Source organism: Vidua chalybeata, chromosome 25 (genome assembly GCF_026979565.1).
Source record: "Vidua chalybeata isolate OUT-0048 chromosome 25, bVidCha1 merged haplotype, whole genome shotgun sequence".
NCBI lineage: Eukaryota > Metazoa > Chordata > Aves > Passeriformes > Viduidae > Vidua > Vidua chalybeata.
The window spans coordinates 3,474,055-3,497,079 of record NC_071554.1 but is presented as its reverse complement, the minus strand read 5'-3'; the positions used below and the strand labels follow the sequence as shown (position 1 = coordinate 3,497,079).

General features: G+C 61.1%; 2 protein-coding genes across 6 annotated transcripts; one reads left to right on the top strand and one right to left on the bottom strand.

Annotated features, from left to right (window-relative positions):
• Nucleotides 1-1,296: 1,296 nt before the first annotated feature.
• On the bottom strand, nt 1,297-7,216 carry LOC128799831 (digestive cysteine proteinase 1-like). Of its 2 annotated transcripts, XM_053964630.1 has the most exons (11): nt 6,947-7,216; nt 5,787-5,846; nt 5,463-5,555; nt 5,212-5,384; nt 4,260-4,503; nt 3,996-4,188; nt 3,704-3,897; nt 3,000-3,091; nt 2,754-2,915; nt 1,990-2,179; nt 1,297-1,652 (listed from the first exon to the last, which is right to left on the bottom strand). In XM_053964630.1, the coding sequence occupies exons 1-11, from the start codon at nt 6,996-6,998 to the stop codon at nt 1,465-1,467; spliced, it is 1,641 nt and encodes a 546-aa protein (XP_053820605.1). In that variant the 5' UTR covers nt 6,999-7,216; the 3' UTR covers nt 1,297-1,464. The 2 variants fall into 2 exon arrangements, with proteins under 2 accessions (XP_053820605.1, XP_053820606.1); XM_053964631.1 differs by lacking the exon at nt 1,990-2,179.
• Nucleotides 7,217-8,513: 1,297 nt separating this feature from the next.
• FGR (FGR proto-oncogene, Src family tyrosine kinase) lies at nt 8,514-19,040 on the top strand. 4 transcript variants are annotated; one of them, XM_053964700.1, is made up of 13 exons: nt 8,514-8,675; nt 13,252-13,312; nt 13,541-13,793; nt 13,873-13,975; nt 14,253-14,351; nt 14,507-14,610; nt 14,681-14,830; nt 15,252-15,416; nt 16,338-16,517; nt 16,629-16,705; nt 16,782-16,935; nt 17,506-17,637; nt 17,869-19,040. In XM_053964700.1, exons 3-13 carry the CDS (start codon nt 13,553-13,555, stop codon nt 18,075-18,077), a joined length of 1,614 nt encoding a protein of 537 aa, XP_053820675.1. In that variant the 5' UTR covers nt 8,514-8,675; nt 13,252-13,312; nt 13,541-13,552; the 3' UTR covers nt 18,078-19,040. The 4 variants fall into 4 exon arrangements, with proteins under 4 accessions (XP_053820675.1, XP_053820674.1, XP_053820673.1 ...); XM_053964699.1 differs by lacking the exons at nt 8,514-8,675; nt 13,252-13,312; nt 15,252-15,416 and adding an exon at nt 15,778-15,933 and having other exon boundaries at nt 13,345-13,793; XM_053964698.1 differs by lacking the exons at nt 8,514-8,675; nt 13,252-13,312 and having other exon boundaries at nt 13,345-13,793.
• The last annotated feature ends 3,985 nt before the right edge of the window (nt 19,041-23,025 follow it).

Below are 23,025 nucleotides of genomic sequence, written 5' to 3'. Positions count from 1 at the left end.
GACCTGGACTCCCATGGAATAAATCACATTATTCCTGTGCAGTGATCATTCCTCTCCCAGATATGAATTCCAGCCAGCCTCCCTGCTGGGAATGATTTAAGACCCCTTCAACAATCAGCAAATTGTCAAATAAGCAGGTGAACAAGTGAAAGAAAACAAGGGAATATGATGACCTGCCACCACTGATGAGAGCAGTTGTGTCACCTGGAGGGAAGTGCAGCTCCCTAGGTGCTGCCAGTGGTTTGCTGTACAAAATTGGGGTGTAGCCGTGGGGGATGTCACTTCTTAACTATCAAAACCCCATTTTGGGGGAAGGTAGAGCCTGTGCAGCTGCAGCTACAAGTCAGGAATGACATTTCCCTTCTTCTAGGTTTCCCTTCCCAGCTGCCTGCTGCTGACTGGGCTCTTGAATTGGGAAGCAGAGCCTGGCAGTGCCAGCAGCTCTCACTGGGAGCCCTGGGCTGCCCACTGTAGCTGCCAACCCAGCTCCATCCCCAGGGTGGACATTACCAGAATGGCACCAGAACCCCCACAATGAACCTTCAGAACTGTGCTGACCTGTGGCCTGGACACCCCAAGAACAGCACCAGACCCTCAGCTCGTGGTGAGGCTTCTCCATGGCTGTGAGGTTTTGGGGTGAAGCTCTGGAGCAAGATGGAAGGAGCATGATAGCTCTGGGGTGTGACCAGCTCAGGAGCACCCCAAAACCCCCTGTGCATCCCACATAAAAAGATGGGAGACTACCAGGATCAGGGTAGGGAGAACTTCCCACCCTGTTTTAGTATCCTTGTGCACTGATCCTGCTCTCCAGAATGGCTTGAGCCCAAAAGAAGAGCAGCCAGCTGAGCCACAGCCACGGTGTAAAAGGGGAGCAGCCCCAGGGAGTGAAGGTGCCTGGCTGGGGGCATTGGCACACACCCCGGTGACAAAATCCCCACCCCTAGCCACAATAGGCACTCTGGCAGGGGGGCACAGGGTGGAGGCCTACCCCCTCCCCAACACCCCACACCAGGAATTTCTCATCTCAGCAGAAATCCCAGGGGTTCTTTGTGCTCCACCTCAGAGCTGGAAGAGCCACTCCCCTCGCCCCGGGTGTCTGGGACTGGCTGTGAGAGCCAGCTGGCTCTGCCAGGTGGGATTGTTCCCTCCCCAGGAGGCCCCTAGGGTCCCACAGGACCAAGAAAACCAGGCTGGGGACAGGGATCCGTACAGGATGTGTCCCTGGGGCACAGGGGGCACAGCTGTGTGGGCAGCAATTGAATCCCTCCTGCAGAAGCCATGCAGTATTTTTCCAGTGTCTTTATTGGCACGCCCAGTGCTGTGTCCCCGTCCCGCCCTGTGTCCAGCATTGAACGGGGCTGTCCCATTGTGTCCCTGGCTTCCTGATGGTTCCACTGAAGGGCCTGATGTGGGGCTGAGTGCTGAGAATGCTGCCCAGGGCTCTCCCTGCAGAGCCAGGGTGGCTCAGGCCAGGATGGGGTAGGTGGCCTCAGTGGCCACACCACAGTTGTTGTCCTTCATGGCCATAAGGATGTAGCCGTCATTGCCCCAGTATGTGGACCAGGAGTTCTTGATGAGCCAGTAGGTCTCTCCCTGCAGGATTCCATAGCCCACAGCCAGCACCGCATGGTCCAGTGATCCCGGTGTGTTGTCTGCAGGGAATGACATGGCAGAGGGCTCACTTGAAGAGTACCCCTGTCTGGAGACTATCTGTCTGGTGAGCATCCTTGCCCAGAGAGTATCCCTTTCCAGGGACCATTCCTTTCTGGAGACCATCCCTGCCTGGAGAAGATACCTGTCCAGTAATCCCTGTCCAGAGGACATCCCAGTCCGGGCAGCATCCCTGCTCCCAGGGCTACCCTCAGTGCTGCAGAGGACTTCAGGGCTCATCCCCTCCACCCTCCCTTGACCAAAAAGATGGGACCTAGGTGCTCTGGCATCTCCTTGGACACCCAGGACCTCCCATGCCCCGTGTGCTGCTTGTCTCACCGCACTTGGGCTCGTAGTAGATGCCGTTGGAGTAGAAGGAGAAGGTCTTGTGCGAGGCGTCGATGCTGACGGCCACGGGGCCGTGCTTGTAGATGGCAGCTTTGACCGCTGTGATGTTGCCTGAGGTGATGTTGACGTAACCCGTGATCTTGGCCAGCATCTCAGACTGGTTGTAGTGGCACAGGCCATTCTACACACCCAGGGGACACACACTGTCATCAGGACCCCCAGGATCCCTCGCTGGGACCCTGCCCCACTGCCTGACCCTGCAGATGCAGGCAGTGATCTGGAATTTGGGCTGTGAGAGCATCCTGGCTCTGACCCCACTGTCCTCCCAAGCCCAGGGTGGTGGGGATGTTTTCCCAGTTGCTCAAGGACACAACGCGGGGAGCTGGCTCTGCACCCAAAGCCCTGGAGGGCTGTTGCCTGCATCTTGCTGCCACATCTCCAACCCCAGGCAGCTTTGCTCCGTCCCTGGGTACCCCGGGGTATGGAGTGACTCATGGCACCACGCACAGGTGAAGGCACCTTGTCCCTGTTTTGCAAGAAGAGAAACTGAGGAACACGGTGACAAAACAGCCTGGATGAGCCCTGGGGCTTGGCTTTGACAGTACTGTGAACCACAGAAGCCTGGTGCCTTGTGGATGAGGTGGCATCCTCATCTCAAGAGACTGTTAGTGCCTCTGACACGTCCAGGTGGGTCCCACCATGGCTTTAAAGCCCCAAGATGTTGGGGAGGCCACCAGGGACAAGGGCCTGCTCACCTGCCCCTTGTAGGTACCGTAGGACTCGGTGCTGGCAATGCCCCCATGCTTTTTGATCCACTCGTACGCTCGCCACTCCTCACCCCCGTCACAGGCGTAGTTCCCAAAGCCCCAGGAGCAGTCAATGAGCACTTGTTGGGACAGGGGGGTCAGCATGCCGGTCTGCGGGGGGGACACAGTTCAGGGATGGGGACAGGCACCCTGTAGGCACCCCATCCACAGTGTGGGGCACAGCCCTGCTCCCACCTTGAGGAAGAGGGCACCTTCCATGGCTCCCGTTGTAGCAAAGCTCCAGCACGACCCACAGACAGCCTGATCCTTCACGGGGGTGACAGCACCTGGGGACAATGGGGCAGGGGATGAGAAACTGGGTTGACACTGAGGGATGGAGGAAGGTGGAAGGGAAACTGAGGCAGGAGTTGAGGTCCAGAGGCAGCACAGCTAGATCTTGGTGCTAACTGAGAAGGGGGAAAATGCACTTAGCAAACCTGGGACCCCCACCCTTGGCTAGGGACAAGCTCTGGGGGTGTCACTTCCAGCTGATGGGGACATGGGTGAAGCCAGATGTTGCTTCAGATGTCACATCTGTCCCTGGGACACCAGACTGAATTGAGGGCCAAGTGCTGTCCCAGCTGCCTTTAATTATAGAAACACAGAATGGTTTCAGTTGGAAGGGACCTCAAATACCATCTCATTCCACCCATAAGCAGGGACACCTTCCACTAGAGCAGGTTGCTCCAAGCCCCATCCATCCTGGCCTTGGACAGACCCAGGTTCTCCATACAGCTTGTGCCAGTGTCTCACCAGCCTCACAGATGTGCCCCCAAGGGACAGCATATCCCACAGGCTGTGGTGATGGGGAGCAGGGGAGCTCTGTGGGACTCAGCGCAGGCCTGGGTGAGGAGCACTTCCTCCCAAAGCACCCTGGCGTCCCCCGACCCTGCACATACCGTACATGCGCCAGTCAAGGCTCTCGGGCAGGATGATGCCGGTGTAGAGCTCAGTGGGGAAGGGCAGCCCGTTGTTGGGGGTCCCACTGCGGCGGCGGCCCCGCAGGGCTGCCAGCTCCTGCGGCATGCGGTCGGCCAGGTGGTTTAGGGACAGCGTGTAGGAGAGCGCAGCGCGGTTCCGCGAGTGCACAAACCTGCCACCGTGGTGGAGACAGCTCCAGCTGGCACTGCCAGCGCCTCCTCGGCGTGAGCAGCACCCCCAGAAGGCCGTCATCCCCCCACCTGCCCGTACCTCATGTTGTGCACGAAGATGCTCTGCCTGTGCTCCAGCTCCCGCACGGAGCTGTAGCGCCGCCCCATCTGCCGGCGGTAGTCATGGAAAACCCGGTGTGCCCATGGCCGGTGCTGTCCCACCAGGTCCTCCATGGGGTTTGCCAGCACACGGTGCTCCGCCACATTCCCCGGCAGCACCCCACACTTGGTCTCTGGGGACCAAAGAGAGGACACTGTCAGCCCGAGCCCCATGGGCAGGATGGGGGGGCCCTCCCTGGCTCACCATTGACGGGGAGGTCGAAGATGGAGGGGGGGTAGCTGTTGTCGAAGTCAGTGTAGGCGATTTCGTACTTGTCATAGTGGGAGCCCAGCAGGCTGTTGTACCCCTGCATCTCATAGTGCACGGGGGCCACCCCACAGCTGGAGTTGGTCACCCACAGGGTGTAGATATTCTTCTTCTGCGCCCAGTGGGTGACGTTCTGCCACACGGCACAGTAGCGGCCTTCGAAGTACTCCTCCCGCAGGAACTGGGGGGGACATGGCCTCAGGGAGGGGACCCCAACCTCCCCCAGGCCACCTGCTGCCCACCCCTTTGCACAGCCCAGTGCACACACCCGGGCTCTCCGGCTGGATCCAGTGGCTCCACAGCTGTTGGCACGCAGCCATGTGCGGGATGGAAATTGGGCAAGGATAAAGGGTGCAACACAGGGCAGACCCCCCCTGTCTGGCTCAGCGGTGCCCTGGGGACACTCCACTGTGCACAGCAATCTGTGCACCCATAGCAGGGGGTCTGGCTGCACCATTTCTCCAAAAACCTGAAAAGATTTCAGGTTTGCTGTGTGTTTCCAAGCTCTTGCCATGCAGGTGTGTGTCCAGCTCAGTGACAACCTGCTGTCCCCACTGCTCACGTGCTGTGCCCAGCCCTGACGCAGGCTGGGGCCACCAGGAGCTGAACTGCCATGCAGAGGCTTGCCCAAACCATGCCGAAATGTCAGCGTTTGTGTGGGATGTGACACGTCCCAACACGGCTGCTGGAGTTGGGAAAGGAGCAAGGAGTCCAGCCCCAATCCGGGTGGGGAAGTGGCCCTCCCTGCACCCTGGGGTGTGGGGACATGTCCTGGCCGGTCCCAGCACCCTGCAGCCCTTGGACAGAGAGGAGCATCTCCCAGCACCCCCTCCCACAGCCTGGAGATGCCTTGGGAGGCAGGTCAGGTCTGGGCTCTGAGGTTTCCCACCTTAAAGCCCCTCATGCTGGGGAAGACGCTCTGAGCCGTGACCACGTCCTCCTTGGAGCCAGGCAGCTGGAAGCACTTCCTGGTGTTCACCTCCTTCTCAGTCGTCTCTGGTGTGATCTTGTACCTCATCCCATAGGGCTTCACCGCTGCCAGTTGGTAAGTTATCACCTGCCCTGTGCCAGGGAAAGGGAAACTGAGGCACAGGAGCCCTGCTGGTGCAGGGTGGGCGCAGCTGGGTGCCCACCTCTTACCTCCGTAATACTGGATCCGGCTCTTGTTCCCTGTCAGGTTGTACCAGGCTTCAAAGGGCTCCTCAATCTCCGCATAGGGCAGCTTAATGAGCCCTGCGAGACCCCGGCACAGGACACAGGTCAGCCCCAAAGCCTCTGCACCCCAACATCCCTCCCTGAGCCCCCCAGAGTCTGCAGACCCACAGCTGACCAAGACAGTGCCCCATGAGTGATGGGTTAGGAAGGGGCACTCAGCTGTGGGAACCTGCCCCAGTTTGGCACTGGGACAAACTGGCCCGACCCAGGCTGCTCCCCTCACCACAGGGCGCTGCGGGGTCCCGTTACCTCGGACATGGTAGATGGAGCCGAACTGAGGGGGTGGACGGGCGGGCCCATAGTCCTGTCCTGAAAGGCAGAGAGGGGCAGGGTCAGGGGGGCTTCTGTGTGTCCCCCCCAGCTGAGATGGGGATGGGAGGCTGCCAAGCCAGTGCTCCCCTTCCCGGCAGCCTGGGGCTTCCCTTCTTGGCCAAAAGAGCTTCCTGAACTCATCCAAAGGCACATCCAAGGGACACTGAGGCACTGACACCTTCCCAAGGTCAGCACCATGCCGCAACCTGCCGTGACTGCAGCAAGCCCTGCACTGTTGCACCCCCAGGGAACCCCAGTTCCTGGGTGATATTGGAGTGGTGCCCCAGTGTCACCCCCAGCACTGGTGGCCCTGGCCTTGAACATTTCCAGGGTGGGACCCAGCCAAGCTGTCCCCAACACACAGGGCATGGCTGAGGGGTGCCAGGGACTTTACTGGTTCTGCCTGGCATCTTCCAGTGACCTCCCCAGCCTCCCTCCGGGCTCCCAGCTTGTGCAACCCCACGCCAACACAACTGCTGGGAACGAGCCCTTCCCTCCCTCAGCATCTTCCTCCTCGCCAGGAGCGACCGGCAGCACCTGCCCAGACCCAGACAGCGCCTGCCCTACCCTAAGACAGCCGGCAGCTGCCCTGCCTACCAGCCCTGGGGGAGGCGGGAATGAGCAGACCCCCAGCTGCACCCCAGGCTGTGCCATGGGTACCCATCACATGCCATCTCGGGGCACCCACAGGCAGCAACGGGTGCAGCCACCTCCCAGGCCTGCTCGGCTTTATCAAGACCCAGAAAGGGGGTCCCATGGGGACACGGTCGCCCTGCCACCCCTATCCCCTCACACTTGGCTGTCCTGCCTGGTTGAATTAAACCCCTTGGGTTAAAGCCTCAATTTAGTTTTATTTTCACGCCCCCAGCCCCACCAAACCCTCGAGACACACCCCCCCCGCCCTCTTTGCCACCCATCTCAGCTGTGTCTTGGAGGAACTGCAAATTTTGGGGCCCGACAAGCAATAAAGCCACTTCCCCAGACTCAAACCTGCCCTGCAGTGCAGCGGGAGGAGATCTGCCGGGCTGCCCCCCATCTCCCTCCCATGCCCGGGGTGTCCCCAGCGGTGACAGTGCCAGGGTGGGGGACAGACTCACCCCGGACGGCGATGCAGAGTGCAGAGGCCACGAGCCAGCGGAGAGCACCCATCCTGGCCGCCCCGGCTCGCCCGGCACCGGCTTCGCAGCTTTAAGCTGGAGCCAGCGGCGGCGAAACCAGCGGAGCCAATGCAGAAGTCAGGGCCCTCCCCGGAGGAGGGAAGCAACCGGCATCATGTGGTGCCTGCCGGGGGCCGGGCACCCCTGGGCGCTCGGCGGGGAGAGCGTGTCTCGGCAGGTCCCCCGCCGAGGGAGATGGAGCAACGCCGGGCTCTGCGGGGGACGGGAGGTGCGGGATGAGCCCCAAAATGCCTCAAGCAGCATTCGGGTGGGTGCACCCCCCAGGCTGGGGTCAGCCAGGCTTCCTTCCCTCTCAGGATGTGTCGGGAGGTGCCAAGTTAAGGGTGGCAGCACTGGGGATCAGGTCCCCAGCCTGCACCAGCCCTGGCACTCCCGTGAGAACATTGGAGGAAACGTTGAAGTCGCACCCACTGCCGCAGAGGAAAGAGGATTAACTCGGGAGGGCTAACTGCAGGGCCAGGAGCAGAAGGAAGGCTCTGGAGAGATGGGAAAGATCCCGCTCCAGCCCAGCTGTGTGGGAGGACAGTGTGGCAGAGCCGGGACAGAGCCAGCTCCAGGAGGGCTCGGGGAGGATGCGGGGGGCTGAGACAGTGCTGGGGAGGCTCTGAGAGGGTGCAGGGGGATCACACAGGATGTGGGGGGCTCAGGCGGGGTGCAGGGGCACTTAGACAGGAGTCTGGGTGGTTTACCCCAATCCCAGAGCTCACTGAAGTTTGTGGGTTAGTGTGACCGATGCCAAATCTTGGGGTCATCCCACCAGCAATTTTATCCGAACAGGGGGTGAATAAGGGGTTTGATGTCTAGTGGGCAATCCATGGACACAGGACTGGCTTGACCCACATAAAAGCTTCACCTCATCTTGGGGGGACGTGTGAGACACCCTTGGAACATAACCCAGAGCTACCTGCTATTCCCCAAGCATGGTGGGCTGTTCACTGCCCCTCCACGGATCTGCCCTGCCCCTGAGAGCCTGTGCCAGCAGGACGGGTGGCTGCTGTGTGTGTCCTGCCACCAGACGGGCCCCTTGTTCCTGTCCCTTGCAGGGCCACAGCGCTCTGTGCGCAATTTGATGTCCCTTTGTTGTCCCCTGCCTAGGGAGCTCCTTCGGGGGTCTCAGGGAGGCGCTGCCAGGCTCTGGGGACGGGCGCAGGCAGCCCCCGCCGTGGCACGGGCTGGACCCACACACTCCCCCGTAAATCCCAGCAGGCAGAGCCCGGCAATCCACGCCAGTGTCTCCTGGTGCTGCTGGGCACCAGAGACCCCCTGATGCCTGTTCCCTGCTGTACCACCTCCACGGGCAAGCTGTGGTCCCCGCAGCGTGCCGAGGTGACCCGGAGGGTGACCCGGAGGGTGATCCGGAGGGTGATCAGCAAGCGGCTGGGATGGCTGGTACAATGAACCATTGCTGCGAGCGCGGGGAGGAAGGGGGGGCGAGGGGAGGGGAAGCTCTTGCTCGGCTGCCAGAGCCGCCGAGGAGACAGGGGAAGCTCACGGCCGGGCGCTCCCGCTCTCCCACGGCTGCCGCCCCGGCACCCCCAGCGCTGGCCGAAGCGGGGTCTGCCGTGGCTGCCCAGCCGGTGGTCTCGTCGGGAGCTCCGTGCGAGCGGGGGGTCCATGCCAGCCGGAGCAGGAGGGCTGACGGCAGGAGGTACGTGTGCGCTGTGTGGTGCAGGGTGGTGGGGGGCTCACCCCTGTAACAGCGGGGGGGGGGAATCTCTTAATCCTCTTGCCATGCTCTGCTGAGAGATGCCCCCTCCATGTGTGGGGTGGCTCTGGATCCCGGCTGAGACAGCCACTGAGCTGTGGGGACAGAGAGTCCCGTGACACTGGTGGGGTCGCCTGCTCTCACTGTGCCCTCACTGCTTCCCTGGGAAATGCGGGAGGCTGGGAGGAGACCCCCGTCCTCGCCATCCTGGGGGGTAGCAGGTAACGGGGGGCTGCGGTGTGTGTGTGACGATCTGGGGGCACCCACCAGCTACAGCTCACCATCCCGGCACTAACTGCTGGTGACACCACGTCGGGGAGCCTGCAGAGCCATGGTGCCCTCACCGTGCGGGACCTGCAGGCTGGGGAGGGGACAGCACACGGCTGGGGGACCCTGGGGGACACATACACACCTGCGCCCTCCAGCCCTGCAGGTGCCCAGGGGCTCCGAGCCCAGGCAGCGCTCCGGGCCGATGTTGCAGGCTGAGTTCTCCGTGGCTGAGGCTGCGGGAACTGCAGGGGCCTCAGGCCCTGGCCAGAGCGGATGTTCCCCCCCGGTCCCTGCAGCTTTGCTTCGTCCCTGATCCTTGGTGTGTCCCAAGGAGGGACAGGAACTCGCTGCTTCCTGCCCTGCACAATTCCCTCCCCACCCCACTCCTCCCGGGACATTGTATTTGGAGCCCTGGCTGGCTCCCTCCCTCCGCCCCTGCAGCCTCTTGGATCCGGGAATTGCTCTTCTTCCAGCGGAAATCCTGCTTTCCCAGCCAGCGATGGGACTGGAAGCCTGGGGAAGGGGGGCTCCCTCTCTACTGAGCATCTTGTGCCAGGGAGGGGGGCAAGGGCACCCCTCTGTCATGGGTCTGGTGGCTGACAGATGGGCTTGCAGAGATCAATTTTGGGGGTTGGCAAGTCCTTCATTTTTCATCCCAGGGAATAGCCCTGCTTGTGGGCATGCAGGGGATGGGGTGTCATCCCTCCTTGCACCCCTTGTTCTGGAGGAACCTACTCCCACTGGGAGCCACAGGGGACTCACCAGGCACTGGGTGAACTGGGAGGACTGGAGCTGGAGCAGGGCTCCATCTCCAGGTATCATCGAGGTGGCCTTGGGGCTGGGGGCAGTGGGGAAGGGGCAGAGACATGCCACCACCTGCCACAGAGCTGGAACAAGGAGCAGATGGGGCAGGCAGTTGTGGCCTCTTGTCCCCTCCCCAGGTCTGTGGTGTCCTGGACTTGAGATGGTGACACAGCCCCAGGTCCTGTGTCCTAATGAGCCATCCTCCCCTTCTGCACTGCAGTGCCTCGTGCCTAAGTTTTCCTGCTGGGACCAGGGTCTCCAGAGCCACAGGGTGACAGAGGAACCTCGGTGGCACCAGGCTGGGCTGTGCAGCCCTCTTGGTTCCTCCTCCCAAGGAGCAGGAGCCGGGTCACCACGGGGCAATGCAGGATGACAGTGTGGGACAAGACATGGAGGGATCCAGGATACCCAGGGGGCTGCAGCCCTGCTGCCATCCCTGCCTGACCCTCCCAGCTGTCACCATCCCCAGGGTGTGAGGTCCTGCCAGTCCTGTGGCCCCTTGATGGCCACAGCACCATCCTCTTCCTCCCCCCCACCCCACACCGTGCTCCCGCTGCTTCCTCTTCCCACTGCGTAGCTGCTGTGTGAGTTCCTCTGGCAGCCACCTCCTGCCCAGGGCATCGTGGCCCCCTCAGCCTGGCAAATGCCACCATGGCTTGTCCCCACAACACGGGTGTGGCATTCCCAGCGCCCCCACATGGCTCCATGTGGCTGCATCCCCCAAGAGCCTGATTCCTCCACTGCTGTTGTTCCCATGAGGGGAGTGGATGCAGGAGATGGAGGTGACCCCAGGGGTACCTCAGCACTGTAGGTGACATGTGGGGTGACAATTGGGTGTGCAAGGGATATTGTGCCCTGTCTAGCAGCTGGGGATGGGGCTGAGCTGCCCCGTGTCCCAGGGGCCTGGGGAACAGATGGATGGGCAGTCGGGGCTGTGGCTGCTCCGTGCCCAGCCGTGCCCGGCAGGACAGGGGTGATGAATTGGCCAGGTCTCAGCACGGGGCGGGACCTGGCAGCTCGTCCGGGACTGGTGCCGGGGGAGCAAGGGCAGGAAGGGCTCAGTTGCCATCTGCTCCCCGGCTCCAAGTAGCTCCTTTTGGGAAAGCTGGAGCCAGACACCACTGCACAACCATCGGACGCGGCACCAGCCGCGGCCCCTTCCCACGGACGGTGTGAGGGAATGGCTCTGCACCCTGGGAGGAGCTCAGGGGGCTCTTGGGTGCACAGGGAAGGGGAAGCCTGGGTGCAATGCTGCTGCACATCACCTAAACCCTTGATGCTGTGGTACAGGGAGGTTCCTCTTGCCTGGAAGATGCTCCTTGCCATCCCCATCCCTGCTGGCACCTGTGGCAGCTCCACTGCTTGGTCACCACTGAAATTCAGCAAAGTGGGAAGTTTCTTAATGTGGTGAGGGGTGATTGCCACCCGGGAGGGACAGGGTTTGTGAGAGCCAAGATTGTTCATCAGTTTAAACAGCCACTAATTATCATCAGGAATAAAATCCCCAACCAGCCGGGTTTCCTCAGATTTGGCAATGCTGCCCTGTCAGCAATGGTTGTGGCCTTGCCACACCACCAGTGTGGAAAGCAGAGATGGAAGGGGAGAGCTGGGCTCTTTCCACCCTTACTGAGAGAGAAGAAACAGACTGCTGCAAACAAAGCTAAGTTTTAGAGAGAAACATTCCCTGTGTCCTGGGTTCCAACATCAAGGGAATCAATAACCATGATTGGGAAAATCTGCCTGAAAACCTTTGTCTCCTCCTGCTCACTGGAGTGCAGAGGACAGGACACCTTCCTGCTCCTTCCCTCTGCTCTCAGCTGGAGACAGAGGCATGTTGCAGACTGGAGTGCTCTGCCCGGTGCAAACTGGGCAGACTGGTGTGGGTGGTTGCCCAGCAGCCAGGTCAATAACAGGGCTGGGGAAGGACGTCTCCATATAGCCATGACAGGAGAGGTCTGATTTCCTCCTCCTCCTCCTCTGTGACACCTTCTCACCACATGTGGCCGGAAGAGCCTGTCCTGACCACAGCGATGTGAGCAGGGACCTTCCTCCCCAGAACACCCACTCCCTACCAAGCAGAGGTGTGGGGATGGGGATGCTTTGGGGGCTCCTTCCCACCGGGTCTGGCTCCCCTTCAGCCTTGGGGACGCCCTGAAAGGCGTGAGATGCCCTGAAAGGACGTGAGCAGTGTGGTGAGGATACACTGAGAGAAAAACCCACTTGAGGATGTGGTTTCAGCCCACACCGGGGTGTTGCAGCCCTCAGAGGAATGTTGCAGCTTTGTGGGGGTGTTGCAGATCATGCAGATCAATTTAGCTCATGCTGGGGGGCTGCAGCCTGTGAAGGGATGTTGTAGCCCATGCAGGGGTGTTATGGCTCATGCAGGGGTATCACAGCCTGTGCACGGGTGCTTCAGTCTGTGCAGGGGTGTTGTAACTCATGCAGGGGTGTTACAGCCGATGCAAGTGGTGTTGCAGTCCACATCCTTGGTGTGGCAGCCCGTGTAGAGGTGTTGTAGCCCATGGCAGGGTTGTTGCATCCTGTTATGGGATGTTTCGATCTATTCAGGGGTGTTTTAGCCCTCAGCAGAAGTGTTTCAGCATGTGCAGGGCATATCAGCCCTGTAAGGGGTGCTTCGGTCCATGCAGAGGTGTTACAGCCTATACAGGGGTGTTTTATCCCACAGAGGGTTGTTACAGCCCATAGCAAGGGTGTTTCAACCCATGTAAGGGTGTTGCTCCCTGTCGGAGTCACCCCCAGATTGGGGTGACCCCGGGTGGTGGTAAAGTCTCTCCTCCAACCCATGCCTTCAAAGAAAGACTCAGTAGTCTTCAGTCATCTGGTCTCAAGGCAGTTCATTGCATGATATCTCAAGGCACACAGACTCCCTGGCATTCTCTCTGACTCCTTCTCCCTCTGTGTCTCTCTCCGTCTCCTCTGCCCAAGGGCTGGTGCCATCTTTTATGTCGCACATTATGTATTAAATGTTTATAGTTTTTCCCCAATGCCTATCACCTATATTGAACAGTGACTTTCTACTCTAAACCAATCTGTGAGTGACAACATCACCAAGAACATGGGGGTTAGGAAGGAGAAAGAAGGAGGACAGGGCACGCCCAGATCCCTCCATCTTAGAACTTCTGACCCCCATGTACAAAACTCAGACCCCTCTGTACAAGGCCTAAAACCCCCCTGTACAGCACTCAAAAATCCTACCTTTTACTTTGTGATTACTTCTATTATAATATCTAAACTTTTGTGATTTCTTGTTCTTCCTGCAAAGTCAGTAAATTGTTCCATGGGTCAAATTCAAAACCACAGGGGTTTCTGGCTGCCTGCCAGGGTCTCAGAGGCTTATGACCTGGACCCGGAACATCCAAGAGTGTCTGAGGGACACCTTGGGTTCCGACAGCCCCCCACTTGACGCCCTCCCTGGTGTCCACAGGCGACTCTTCTCCTCCCTGGAGTGACATGGAGCAGCTGAAGTGATCTGAAGAGCCGTCGCAGTGAGTGGAGCCCCCATGGGTGCCAGGGGTGCCGTGGGGTCCCCTGGGCAGCACAGCCCTCCTTGCAGCAGTGACACTGGCAGTGCCCGTGTGGACCCCAGTGTCCCCTGTTGTGCAGTGTGCTGAGCTGCGGGGTGCACCCCAGTGCCTCTCCCCATGTGTGCTCCGGTGCCCATGTGTGCCCCCTGCCAGGGGGGCACAGGGCTCATGGACCCTCTTGTCCCACAGGCGGTGGCCAGGATGGGCTGTGTGCCCTGCAAAGAGAGGGGGGCTGGCAAAGGGCAGGCAGGGGGCGAGGGGGGCTCCCTCCAGCCCCCTGCCTCCCAGTACGACCCCGACCCCACGCAGCCAGGGGCCGTCTTCACCCACATCCCCGACTTCAACAACTTCCAGGGGCCAGTAGTGCCCGTTGCCCCGTCCTTTGCCGAGCCGGGGGGCTTCACCTCCAACGTGCTGCCAACGCGGAGCAGGGCCATCACAGGTCAGAAGGGAGGCTGGATGATGGGGAGGGGTGTCCAGCCGCACCCCCGGCCTGACTCTGGGGTCACCATGTGCCACAGGTGGGGGGGTGACACTCTTCATCGCCCTGTACGACTATGAGGCCAGGACGGAGGATGACCTGACATTCCAGAAAGGGGAGAAATTCCACATCATCAACAACACGTGAGCCCCCCCCCCCGGACCTCCTGCCACCCTCAGCACCCACATACCACCCCGGGGAGGTGCCTTGGATAGCCCCTGCAGGACCCAGGCTGGGGACCCATCTCTGTCTGGGCTCCCTCACTCAGTACCAGGGCCACGTGTCATGAGTTGAGTGGTCTCAGCAGAGATGGGTGGGGCAGAGCAGGGTCCGGCGGTGCTGCCTGCAGGGTGAGGAGGGTCTCACGGTGGGCGGGCCTGCCTGTTCCTCCTCCTCCACGTTCTGTCTTTCCCTGCCCAGGGAGGGGGACTGGTGGGAGGCCAGGTCACTGAGCTCAGGAGCCACGGGCTACATCCCCAGCAACTACGTGGCCCCTGTGGACTCCATCCAGGCAGAAGAGTGAGTAGCAGGGGAAAAGGGATGGAGACAAACCCCAACCCCACCTGCCTCAGGCCCAGGTGTCCTTGTGAGCCCCAGCAGTGCCGCAATGATGGCATGGGGGTTCCGTGGTCCCCTCCTGTGCCTTCCTGGCTCTGAGCCCATCACCGTGGCAGGTGGTACTTTGGGAAGATTGGGCGCAAAGATGCAGAGCGGCAGCTCCTGTGCCACGGCAACTCTAGAGGCACCTTCCTCATTCGGGAGAGTGAGACAACGAAAGGTACAGGGACAGGGGTGGGGACACCAGGGGTTGTGCCCCACATCCCTCCCTGACCAACATCCCCACGTAGGTGCCTACTCCCTCTCCATCCGGGACTGGGATGAGGCCAAGGGAGACCACGTGAAGCACTATAAGATTCGGAAACTGGATAGCGGGGGGTACTACATCACCACCCGGGCCCAGTTCAACACCGTCCAGCAGCTGGTCCAGCACTATATAGGTAGGGTGGGGTGAGGGGCACAAGGGGGGCAATAGGAGGGGTAGGGAATGCTCAGAAGACCCTTTGGTAAGAGACTGGGCTGACAGGGTTGAACTGGGGAAGGAGGGGGCTGTTCTGTGGTGGCATTAGGGCACTCCCTGAGAGTCGCCCCTTTTCCATGTCCAGGGTGCAGGGAGTTCCCGTTGTCTCCGGTGGGTGGGCATGACCCACTCCCTGGATGTGCTGGGGGGACTGGGGGTCCAGCCCAGCCGAGGGGGTGCAGAGTTGTCCCTGGGGCAGGTGGAGGGGGGTGCATTTGTATGTTGGGGGTGACGGGGTGATATGGGAGCCTTGGTGATGCCTGGGGTGGTGGGAGGGGAGCAAAGGGCTGCTGAGGGTCCGTGCCCACATTGACCCCTGTCCCCCTGCTCCCGTGCTGCAGAGCGGGCGGCTGGGCTGTGCTGCCGCCTGGCTGTGCCGTGCCACAAGGGAACCCCCAAACTGGCCGACCTCTCAGTCAAAACCAAAGACGTGTGGGAGATCCCCCGCGAGTCCCTCCAGCTCCTCAAGAAGCTGGGAAATGGGCAGTTCGGGGAAGTCTGGATGGGTAGGGCCTGGTGGGCAAGCCAGGGCAAGAGGCAGGGGGACATGGGGGTACCCCCAGGCCTGGCAGCCCACTGGGAAAGCTCATGCCTGCCAGGACAGGCTGAGCAACACTGATTTGCTGGCATGAGGAATTATCCCACGTCCTGCTCTGGGTTCACAATGGGTCTCCCAAGATGCCCCATGTCACTTCTGCATGGGCAAGCAGACCCCCACTGTAGATGGGATCACAGGACCAGGCCAGGGGGTCCCACCTTCGTCATCCTCTTCCTCCAGCATCCCCTGCTTCCTCTACTCATGCATGCTGCCTTCATCCCATCACATCCCCTCCCTCCTCTTCCCTGCCTGCCCCCCATCCCCCGCAGAGTACAATGACGGGTTGTGCCATCTGCTCACCCACCCGTGCCCTGCTGTGAAGCCCCAGACCCTGGGATTAGCTAAGGACGCCTGGGAGATAGCACGGGAATCCGTCACCCTCAACAGGAAACTTGGCATGGGATGTTTCGGAGACGTGTGGATGGGTAAGGCTGGCCCAGCCGGCCAGGGGTGGGGAGCAGAGGGGGCAGGAGAAGTTTTGTTCTGTCCTGGCAGGGAGCATCACAGGGTGCCAGGTGGTACCTGCTTGTGTGGGGGAGGTTGAAACTTGGCAGAGAATCCATGAAGGGTTTGGGAATGGGATGAGGTTGGTAGTGGAGTGAGGGGAGCTCCTTGTCCTGGGCGGGATGCAGTGGGATCACAATCCCCACCAAGGGATCCCTTCCTTGCCCTGCCCTGATTCCTTGCCCGCCCATCCATCCATCCATCCATCCATCCATCCATCACACAAGCATGCAAGCATGCACCCACACACTTCTCCATCCACACACCCCTCTATCCTGGGCTGGCTGTCCCCTGGGCTCATGGTGACTCTGTGTCCCCAACCCAGGGACATGGAATGGCACCACCAAGGTGGCAGTGAAGACACTGAAGCCAGGGACCATGTCCCCTGAGGCCTTCCTGGAGGAGGCTCAGATCATGAAGCGGCTGCGGCACGACAAGCTGGTGCAGCTCTACGCCGTGGTGTCGGAGGAGCCCATCTACATCGTCACCGAGTTCATGAGCCAGGGTGAGCGGGGGGCACTGCGTGGGCATGGTGCCAGGGCAGGAGCGCTCGCAGAGGAGGGCACCCCTGGGTTTTGGAGGTCTTTGATGGCAACTCGACTCCTTCTGCCTGCAGGCAGCTTGTTGGATTTCCTGAAGGATGGGGATGGTCGCTACCTGAAGCTGCCCCAGCTGGTGGACATGGCTGCCCAGGTACTGGTGGCCTGGTACAGGGAGGGGGTGCACTCCGGGGTGTACTGAGGGGTCTTCACTGCTCCGTCCACCTCAGATTGCGGCGGGCATGGCGTACATTGAGCGGATGAACTACATCCACCGGGATCTCCGCGCTGCCAACATCCTGGTGGGAGACAACCTCGTGTGCAAGATCGCTGACTTCGGCCTCGCTCGCCTCATCGAGGATGATGAGTACACAGCGCGGCAGGGTGGGAACGCCAGCTCTGCATCCCTCTCTTGTGTCCCTTAGGCTGGAGATGGTCATCACTCATCCCTGGGGTTGAGTGACCTGGGTGGTGCATGCCCCAAATGATGGCGCGCCAGGGCATGGGTATCCTAGTGACGGGCACCCCAAATTCATGGGTATTTTAGGTGATGGATACCTTGGATCACTCCAGGGTGTGGGTGTCCCAGAGGATAGGTGCCCCAGGGAATGGGTACCCCCAGGAGACAGGTGCCCCAGGGCGTGGGTGTTTTGACTGATGGGTACCCCAGGTGCAGCGTATCCCCAGTGCAGGGTGCCTTGGGTGCTGGGTGTCTCATGTATGAGCTGCCCCAGGCAGAGGGTGTCATGGGTGGTGGATGCCCCTGATGCAGGGTGCCCCCCGTTCAGGGTACCCCAGGTGCAGGACACCCTGAGTACGGGGCGATTCAGGTGACAGTGCCTCCGGTGTGGGATGTCCCAGATGTGGGCTGTCCCCAGGTGTGGGTGCACCAGGTGCAGGGTACTCTAGGTGTAGGTGCAGCCCCAGCCATGGCTCACCTGTGTCCCTTTCCAGGTGCCAAGTTCCCCATCAAGTGGACGGCTCCGGAGGCTGCACTTTTTGGGAGGTTCACCATCAAGTCGGATGTCTGGTCCTTTGGCATCCTCCTGACTGAGCTGGTGACCAAAGGCCGTGTGCCCTATCCAGGTATGGCCCACTGGGGCAGGCGCACCCCTGAGGTGGGCTGGGCAGGGCACAGACAGGGGCTGACCCTTCTCAGCAAGGCTTGTCCTGTGCCTCAGTTCCCCCATCAGAGGGACCAGTGCTAAACTGGGCACCTACCCAAACCACAGGCCAATGCCACTGTGTGCCTCAGTTTCCACACTGGCTTGTCCCATGGGGGTGCTGTCACTGAGCAGGAGAGTCCTTGTCACGCAGGGATGAACAACCGAGAGGTGCTGGAGCAGGTGGAGCGGGGGTACCGCATGCAGTGCCCGGGGAGCTGCCCTCCATCCCTGCATGAGGTGATGGTGCAGTGCTGGAAGAGGGACCCTGAGGAACGCCCCACCTTCGAGTACCTCCAGTCCTTCCTCGAGGACTATTTCACTGCCACCGAGCCCCAGTACCAGCCCGGGGACAACCAGTGACCCAGTGCTGGCACTCCCAGGAAGCTCTGGGGTGACTTTGGGGTGAATCTCTTTTTATTTTTGAGAGGTGATTGCTTCCTTTGTCTCTGCCCCCACCCCCCCCCCCAGAATGCTCAGGGTGCCCAGGGCAGACACAGGGCTTTGCACAAGGATACTGGACTCAGAGAGAAGACAAAACTGTGCACCCCATTCCCCCCTTCCCCCACTCCCTTTATTGCCTTCACACCCAGCTTTGAACCTGAGAAGGGCTTTGGCTGCAGGGGGGACTGTGGGGAACCCCCGTGAACCCCCCAGACACCCCCAGACCCACAGAGTAGCAGAGGGCTTGGGGGAGCTCCCCATTCCAGCCCCAATCTCTTCTGGGAGCACAACTGGGTAGGGTTCAGCCCCCCAAAGTCCTGGCACTGACCAGTGGGAGGTCATCTCAACCCTCCCTCCCTTTTAGCTCCTTTAATTTATAAGATTTTATATGCCTCCCCCAAGCAGCCATCGACCCCACCAAGGGATCCCAGTATTTGGGGGACCCCTTTGTCCACGGCCTTATCTCCTCTGCTTTATAGTAGAGCCACGTCCTGAAAGCCATACACCCACCTCAGATTGCACTGGGGGGACAGGGCGTACTGACGGGGGGACACAAGGAGTCCTGGGGGGGCCAGGCAGGCTGGGGGCAGCTCTGCCCCAGGGGCTGTTCCTTCCTGCCCTGGGGGGGCAGGACGAGGGTACGGGGTGGGCTCAGCCCCACAGCACTTGGGGAGGTTGTAGCTGCAGCTTGGCTCAGCCCTCTGCAGCAGGAATTAAGGGGGCACTGGGGGGAGCATGTGCCAATGTGAATGTAGGGTGCCACCCTGCCTGCTGCCCCTCCAGGCACTGCCGTTCTTGAGTGGGGTCCCAGTCCTGTGCCCCATGGCCAGTAACGCCCCTGCACCCCTAGGGCAGGGCTGTGGGTGGACAGTGCCATGGGGGGGGGAGGGAAGGGCAGGGGAGGGATTTGTTGTTTATTTTTTTTAATGAAATTGTAAATACAGAGAAATAAAACCTTTCTAACAAACGGGGGGCAGCCCGGGTCCTTCTGCCCCTGCCCCGCCCCAAGAGAGACGAGCTGCCCCAGATGGGCATAAGCACTGGGGGGGTGGTTAGAACTGGGGGGCAACACTGAGGATTTGGGGTGGGAACACCCATCCCGGAAGGGGGTGGGGGGCTTCCAAGTTCAGCCAAACCAGGACTGAGTGATGCCCCCTCACCCCCCCCCAGTCCCAGGGCACAGGTTTGGGGGGCCTCTTCCAAGGGGGTGAGCAGAGAAAATCCCCCCTGCCCCCAAGGCCATGTGGGAAGGGGACACACCAACTTCCCTTGCGAATGAAAGCCTGAAAACTCTGGGTTGGGAAGCATTTGGGTTTGCAAAGCTGCCTCCATGCAGAGCACCCTGCAGCCCCCCAGCACTCCCCAAGAGGGGACTGTCCCTTCCAGCCAGCTGTGACAGGGAGGGGCCCTGTGCTGGCAGGTTGGGGACGAAGAGGTTAATTTTCCTTGTAGCTTGGCCTCCCCAGCAGGGCCCAGCTGTGCCGGTAATGAATTCCTCTGCACTGATGGGAAGGAGGGACTGGCCCCCACCCCAGTCAGGGGGGCTCAGGCTATGGGGAAAATGCTGGGCATAGGGGGAGGGGGGCAGGTGCCAATGCCAGTGGGTTTGAGGACATACCAGGGGCTTAGGCCAAGGTGTTTGGGGACATACACGGAGTATTGGGAACATGCCACCATCCCTCGGTACCCCCAGGCATCTTCAGAGCTCCTGCTTCACCCCACCTCCTACAAGGGCATTCGATCCCCCGGGCGCATGGAGGTGGAGTGGAGCAGGGCTGGGTGTGCCCCTGCTTCCCCATTCCAGGGAAAAATCCCCAGGGAAGGGCCAGGCCCTCAACCAGGCAGGGTGGCAGGCTGCCCAGGGCTGGGGGACAGAGCAGATTGTGTGGCAGGGACAGCCGTGGAGAGGAGGTGGTTGGCACCAGGCAGCCCCAGGCACAGCCCTGGTGCCTGCCTGATTGTGGCCGTGGGCTCTGGCCATCCACGCCTGGGGCTGGACCCTGAGGCAGCACGCCACGGCACTGTCACTGTCATCCCCTGAGATTTGGCACACACAGGCTCTGGCACCCACCCAGCGCCCCAAACACACTCTCCCTCTGGGCGGGGCACACACATCTCACCCATGCAATGTGTCCCTTGTCCCCACGGCCACGGGGATGTATGCTGTCCTCCTCCACCACTGGGTGGGGGACAAAAAGCCCTTCAGACAAGGGGAGCACCCCAGTCCAAGCCCAGGCACAACACTGGGACAAAGCAGGGTCGGAGTCCCCAGTCTGTGCCCACTGGTGCTGGGCAGGGTCCATTTGTGATTCATCCCCAGTAATTAAAGTCTCTATTTAACCACAGCTGGAGGTTTCATAGACCAGGGCTGGCCTGGGGGGCCATGGGGACCCCAAACCCATCCAGGGAGCAATGGACTGAGAGGTGCTTCTGGATGGGCCCTGGTGTGCTGAGCTCCAGCTATGCCAGCCCCAGCTCCATCCCTGTTCCTGCCCATTCCTGCCCTGTTCTTTCCCTTTCCTGCCCATTCCTGCCTGCTCATGCCTTCAGAGGGGCTGATCCCACTGTTCTCTGTCCAGCTCCCAACTTGAAAGGATGCCACCCTTCCACGTCCCCAGCCAAGGCCCCTTGTCCCCAGCAGTGCCAGTGGCAGGAGTGGGTCAAGAGCCGTGTGGATTTCCCACGTGCTTTTCCACGTGGCTGTGCCACGGTAATCCCTGTGCACCACTCATGTCAGCAGAGTGCGTCCCCCATTTTGCTGTCATTACTGTGAAAGCTCCTGGGGATAGGGAGTGGGGCCCGAGACTGCAGGTGCCTGTGTGAAGAGGCTGAAGGGGGGGGTCCGTCCTGGTCCCCATCCTTCCGTTCTCCCCCTCTCCCAGCCCTGGTGCCCGCAGGAGTGGTGAGGGGCTGAAAGGATTTTGCTGCGGGGTGACCACAGGCTGGGCAGGGGAGGGGCATCGATTTTATGTTAATGCTGAGCGGTATTGATCAGGGGTGGAGGGAGGACTGAGAGTGGGCACAGCCAGCCCCGCACCCAGGATCGCCCTTCACAGAGCTGCTGCAGCTCCCAGCAGAGCCCACCCTGGGGCCAGCAGCGATGGGGAGGTGGGGAAGGAAGTTAGGACCCCTCCAGAGGTGCCGCAGGCTTGTTTTTGCTTCAGAGCTTGCGCTGGGGGCTTGAAGGGAAGAGCAAAGCTCAGAGCTGGGGGCCGTGCTCTGGCCCCTTCCCCTCCCGGCTGGCTGGTCCCTGCAGCACCGCAGGCAGCGTTGCAGCTGCAGCACCTCCAGAGGGGAGAGAGCAGCTCAGCACCACTGCCCCAGCCCTGCCCTGCACCCCAGGGTCACTCCAGCGCCACCAGGTCCCCCCGATGCTCCACGGGACCCTCATCCCCCTCGTGCTGAGCCCTGCTCGCCCCGCTCCTGCCCACACCCCCTGCCCAGCCCATGTGGCCCAGCTCTGGCTGGCTGCTCTGCCAGTGCTGGGCCAGCCTGGGCCACACACGGCAGGGGGGTCTGGAGCCAGTGAGCCCAGCCGGTGCCAGGGTACAGGTGTGAGGACGCTGCAGATGGCCGGCGCTGCAGACCCTGGCACGAGGCAGCCGCAGCATTGCTGCCCTCCCCGGCGGCCCCCTTGCCCCCAGATGCTGCTGGGGGCCCTCGTCGCTGGGAAGGAGCCATCCCCACCCACAGCAGGACAGGGGTTTGTCCCTGTGCCCCCTGGCCCCAGCTCCCCAGGGACTGGCAGAACCCACAGAGTCCTGGGTCGTGGACCGGAGCCATGCGTGGGTCTCCGCGGCAGCAATGGCCAGACAACAGTGGAAAATGGCCAAAAATGTGGGTTTAGACTTGACCAGGCTTGAGCCTGCTGGTCCAGGCCTGCAGGCACTGTCCCCTCAGAGGGGAAACTGAGGCACAGATGGATTTATCTGCAATCACCCAACAGCTCAGCACCAGTCACTGTGAGGGGACACTTTTTTCCGTGGAAAAACAACAGATAATTGGGAAGAGCTGTGCACTGACAACAGCAGCATCTGTGACAGCAACCTGTGGGGGAGCAGCAGGATTTGGGGACGGAGGTTTCCTGGGCGTTTGCTCGAGTGACAGAGCAAACTCAGGCAGTGGGGAGGGGGCACAGTGGGAGCCTTGCTCTGCTGGCCACGGGCTGCTTGGAAATGGTTTTATTGGGACAAATTGGGAATGATTTTGCTGCTGCTCCAGGGCAGACCGGTGCTGGAATTTGGGGAAGAATTGTGCTTTTCTGCCTCAGTTACGTTTATGGAGACAAAATCTGGCTGGTCACAACCCTCCAGAGACGTTGGAAGGGCAGCCCCCCCCCCCCCCAACCCCATCAGGGTCTCTGGACTGTGCTCCTCACAACGGCAACTCCTGTATCCCAGCAAAGCATCAAACCCCTCTCTCTGTCTCCTCGGCTCTCTACCCCCGTGCCTCCAGATCTCCCCCACAGCACCCCACTGCCTCCTGACCCCCTGCTCCCACCCCGGGTTTGGTGGTTTTCGGGGTGACAGCTGCCACCACCCCCCCAGCCCAGCCAGCTGCAGCTTTCCGGGGCCAAACGCAGGCAGCTCGCCCTGGCCCTGCTCACGAGGGTGGCTTTACGGGCGTGGGTGGGGGTGGGTTACGGGGACACGGACTGAGCCGGGGACAGCGGTGGCAAAGCAGCCACTAGATGGTAGCGTAAGTCCACGCCAACGCTGCTGACACAGCACTTGGCTGGGAGAGAGTGCCCGGGTGACCCGGGTGGCCCCGGGGACCCGCCTTCGCCACCCACCTCCCCAGCTAAAAAGAAATCCTGGCAGGGCTGAGCGCTCGCGGAGCTGTGACATGAGTGGCATGGGCACAGCTT

Excerpts from the sequence above, each read along its gene's own strand:
- FGR (XM_053964698.1), top strand. The coding sequence starts at position 13,469 with ATGTGTGCTCCGGTGCCCATGTGTGCCCCCTGCCAGGGGGGCACAGGG. Across the intron at positions 14,611-14,680 it reads GGAGAGTGAGACAACGAAAG|GTGCCTACTCCCTCTCCATC; the intron begins GTACAGGGACAG and ends ATCCCCACGTAG. Across the intron at positions 16,518-16,628 it reads CACCGAGTTCATGAGCCAGG|GCAGCTTGTTGGATTTCCTG; the intron begins GTGAGCGGGGGG and ends TTCTGCCTGCAG.
- LOC128799831 (XM_053964630.1), bottom strand. The coding sequence starts at position 6,998 with ATGGGTGCTCTCCGCTGGCTCGTGGCCTCTGCACTCTGCATCGCCGTC. Across the intron at positions 3,898-3,995 it reads ATCTTCGTGCACAACATGAG|GTTTGTGCACTCGCGGAACC; the intron begins GTACGGGCAGGT and ends CCACGGTGGCAG. Across the intron at positions 3,092-3,703 it reads CCTTGACTGGCGCATGTACG|GTGCTGTCACCCCCGTGAAG; the intron begins GTATGTGCAGGG and ends CATTGTCCCCAG.